General features: G+C 38.3%; 1 protein-coding gene across 1 annotated transcript in view; it reads right to left on the bottom strand.

Annotated features, from left to right (window-relative positions):
* Positions 1-3,946, bottom strand: part of GOLGA4 (golgin A4) — a 54,694-nt gene that overhangs the window by 16,814 nt on the left and 33,934 nt on the right. The window contains exons 15-16 of the mRNA XM_009883277.1: positions 2,994-3,115; positions 1,827-1,957 (exon numbers count right to left, since the gene is read on the bottom strand). Of these exons, the coding sequence (XP_009881579.1) occupies positions 1,827-1,957; positions 2,994-3,115 (253 nt within the window). The remainder of the gene's footprint in view (positions 1-1,826; positions 1,958-2,993; positions 3,116-3,946) is intronic.

Here is a 3,946-nt window from a genome sequence, read left to right as displayed (position 1 = left end):
TCCTGCTGGTCTTAAGGGTATATACTCAAATCAAGTTAGACTAATTTTTAGCATCATTAAACATGTTTAAAATGCAACAGAGAGCTACAAAGTTATATGAGCAAAATTCATTCTTGCAATTGGCATTATTTTTGCTTTGTCTTCTTACCATTTATGACAGAGACAAACCTCTCTGCATAAATATCTTGATGCGAAATTTCTCAAACCTGTCACAAGCCAAGTCAGGTATAAGTGGGGTAATAACTGGTAACTTTAGGCTAAATTGAGAAAACCTATACATCTGCCGACACATACATTCCTATTTCTATCAGAGATCCCAATGAATATGACACACACTCATTTTAACTTAAATACTTCTTAACTTTTAAGGTGTTTGCAATACCTTTTCAGGGAAAAAGGTAACAAATACTCTGACCTTTTGTTCCTTCCCCAAAATAACAGAAACACTCACACACATGCCACTACCTAAAAAATGAAATGTACTCTGAAATTTAAAATATCAACCTGTAGCTTATTGCAGTTCCAGGCAACTCTTATTGCCATCATCAATGAGATGCAAACAATACCTGTTATGTCCTCCAATTGCACAGAAGTCAAATTAGCCTAAACCTTCAAGATCATACACTGAACACGGCATGCATGTTTCTGACATACATACAGACTGAATGCATCAGAAAACAGAGAGGAATTACATCTTCATGACTTCAAATCACAGACCTATTTGGGCCTGTAAAGTAAGGACCTGAATGGCAACACGCTGCACATTGAGGTAAGAGAAATATAAATCCTACAGAAATGCAGAATTTAGACCTCCAGTACAAAAAAAAAAAAGTCTCAACTGTTTTATATCATGCAATTTTTCTAAATTCGGAAACAAAAGAAAGGGACTCTAAATTTAAAAACCTGCCATCTCCACCCAACTTGCTTGAAGTTCAAAAATCATAGTGGAACACACCAACCTGCCTACAAGATTGAAATTTTTAGTATTAAACGCTCAGTCATGCTCAGTACATAGCTCTTTGGGCTGGTAACTGAGCATAAATGAACAGAAGTTCACTTACATTTATTACTATTGGCTCTAGTCAAGGGATATTCTTTCTTACTAAACTATTTGTGCAAACAGGACTCAGATCAGCAAAATCAAAGCCTGCACCCCAGTATGACGTACAGTCTAGCACTGAAAACCATTCAATCTTTTGTTGCCGTACATGTGTGGCTGGGACATCCTTGGATGGCAAAGTATCTTTAGACTGGTTGCTAACTTCTAGTCAAAATCTTACTGGAGCAAAATTGTGTTTGTCTGCAAATATCATGCAGACAAACAGTTCACAAGTAAAAACCAAAGCTTTACTGGCCTAAAAGCTATGCAAATAGACTGCACCCTGCATAGAACCTTACTTTAGGGGCTACGGTGCCAACCTGGGCAGAGCACCAGAGAATGCAGCTAAAGAGTGAGGTGAGTCATAAACACTGTATTTAAATCCTTAGAAAAAAACAAAAAAACACACGAACACCACCACCACAACTCTAGTAAAGCTTAAATTTAAACTTACTCACTTTCCTCATTGCAATCTGGAACACAAACTGCTCAAGGACATAAGGACCTAACTGTATAATTTTTACTGAATGATCAGAGCTGGGGCTTAATGTTTGGTGTTCTTTTGTGTTCATAAAACACAGAAACAAACATTTAACATATCAAGTGTAATTCAAGCAGTAAGATCTGTATTAGAAAGAATTACAGTTTTTCTGTCTAGTTGTGCAATGAAAAAAGCAAAAGAGTTATTTTGAAACGCACGTAGTCATATCACTTTTCAGAAAGATACCTCAAGGATTTCTTCGTATTTTTTCACAGTTCTTTTTAGATCATCATCTTTTTCAGCAATTTTTTTATGCAACTGTGTTGTCTCTATGTGATGACTTTCCATCAATTCAGTTTCTACCTCCTGGGCTTTACCTATAAAAAAAAAAAAGTCAGGCGATATAAAAAAAACCCAAACATAATTATTTTGTTAAATTATGTCACAACAGAATTTTGAAAAGCTTAAAGACAACTGTGGAAGGCATATATAAGGAAAATTGTCATGAAAATTAATTTTTCACAGTCAGTGATAATTATGTCACTTGATCCTAACATGCATGAAGTTTGCTGTCTGCAGTTTGGTATATAGAGCAATTTTTTTTAACTGCTGGAACTCTTCTCTAAAAGCTAATATCACAACCAGTATTTATCAATGAGTTCTATCTCATATTCTATCTGGAGAAGCGATTGAAACACCTGCAAATCTTCAGAAATTCCTCACTTGTAGGGGTACTTCCAGTAATTGTGGAGTCAAAATATACTTTCTGCTCCTCCAACCTCCAACTTACACTAGGGTGGCAAAAGACAGACGGAGAAGAGAAGCTGAAATATGGTATGCTCCAGTTAAAACCAGACATCATATCCAGTTGGTACCTGTTAGTGGTTATAGTGAATGAAGTCTGTAAGACGCAGCAAAGAAATGCACTTCTGATTGCCAGATGGATCCAAGTTTCTCTAAAAGGGACCCTTCACTGTCATATATTGAACAATGAAGTAAGTGTTAAAGGTTTGTATTGCTGAAGCCTAAGTAGTATGACAATGAAAACTTACCGATGTGTTTCACCTCTAAAAACACACTCTCTTTTGTTTTTATTTTGATAGAAAGGTAGTACCTATGGTTATCAAGGGGTAACTTTTGCCATGACAGATGCAAAGAGACAGAGTGCTAGACCAAAGAAGTCATCCTGCAGGGTAATGAAGAACAGCTACATACGATTTTCCTGATTCTGCTACAATTAACATTAATATGTTATTTTCTGAGCAAGAAAAGTTCTTTCCCCAAGTTCTCTAGGCAGTCATAAAACACGTGCTGTCTTTACCAGAGTCACAGGTAAAAGCCCTTCCCCCAAAATTCTGAAGATTTGGTTTTCTGGCTAGTTTCTGATTACCATTATATTAGTGTTTCACTTACTGATAGTCTCTTTTACTGCTGTTTCCAATTCTCTATCTTTTTGAGCGAGCTGAGTATTGAACTCTCTCATTAATTGCTTTAAAGTGGAGTTGTGCTTTAACTCAATGTCTTCTTGTTCACACCTGTACAAAAATGTCAAAAAAATACAGTGAGGAAACAAAATGTTTAAAGAGAGTGTGAGAACAGTTTAGCAAGATAAGAGACCTGGGAATTTCTTCAAAACTATTTCAGAATGGGATGGGTTTGAATTATATGAATTCTGTGGGATTCAGGGAGGCTTTTTGTTCCTCTTCTATAGAATTAACCTGGAAGACATAGGTGTTTCATTTAAAAAACAACCCAGAACTGGGAATTTCTTCAAAACTATTTCAGAATGGGATGGGTTTGAATTATATGAATTCTGTGGGATTCAGGGAGGCTTTTTGTTCCTCTTCTATAGAATTAACCTGGAAGACATAGGTGTTTCATTTAAAAAACAACCCAGAATCGAATCCTTCCAAAAGATCACAGAATGGTCACGGTTGGAAGGGACCTCTGGAGATCACCTAGTCCAACCCCCCCTCGCCAGAGCAGCGTCCTGATCACCTCAGTAGCCCTTTGCTGGACCCTCTCCAGCAGTTCCTTGTCTGTCTTGAACTGGGGAGCCCGGAACTGGACACAATACTCTGGATGTGGTCTCACCAGGGCAGAGTAGAGGGGCAGGATGATCTCTCTCGACCTGCTGGCCACACTCTTCTTGATGTACCCCAGGATGCCATTCGCCTTCTTGGCTGCTGGGGCACATTGCTGCCTCATGGTCATCCTGTTGTCCACCAGGACTCCCAGGTGAGAGAGTCTCCCTGCTGGAGAGCAGCTCAGCCCCCAAACTGTACTGATGCATGGGGTTATTCCTCCCCAGGTGCAGTACCCTACACTTACCCTTGTTGAATTTCATCAGGTTTCTCTCTGCCCGA

Source organism: Charadrius vociferus, unplaced genomic scaffold, assembly GCF_000708025.1.
Source record: "Charadrius vociferus isolate BGI_N301 unplaced genomic scaffold, ASM70802v2 scaffold394, whole genome shotgun sequence".
NCBI classification, from domain to species: domain Eukaryota; kingdom Metazoa; phylum Chordata; class Aves; order Charadriiformes; family Charadriidae; genus Charadrius; species Charadrius vociferus.
This window is presented reverse-complemented; position numbering and strand designations above follow the sequence as displayed.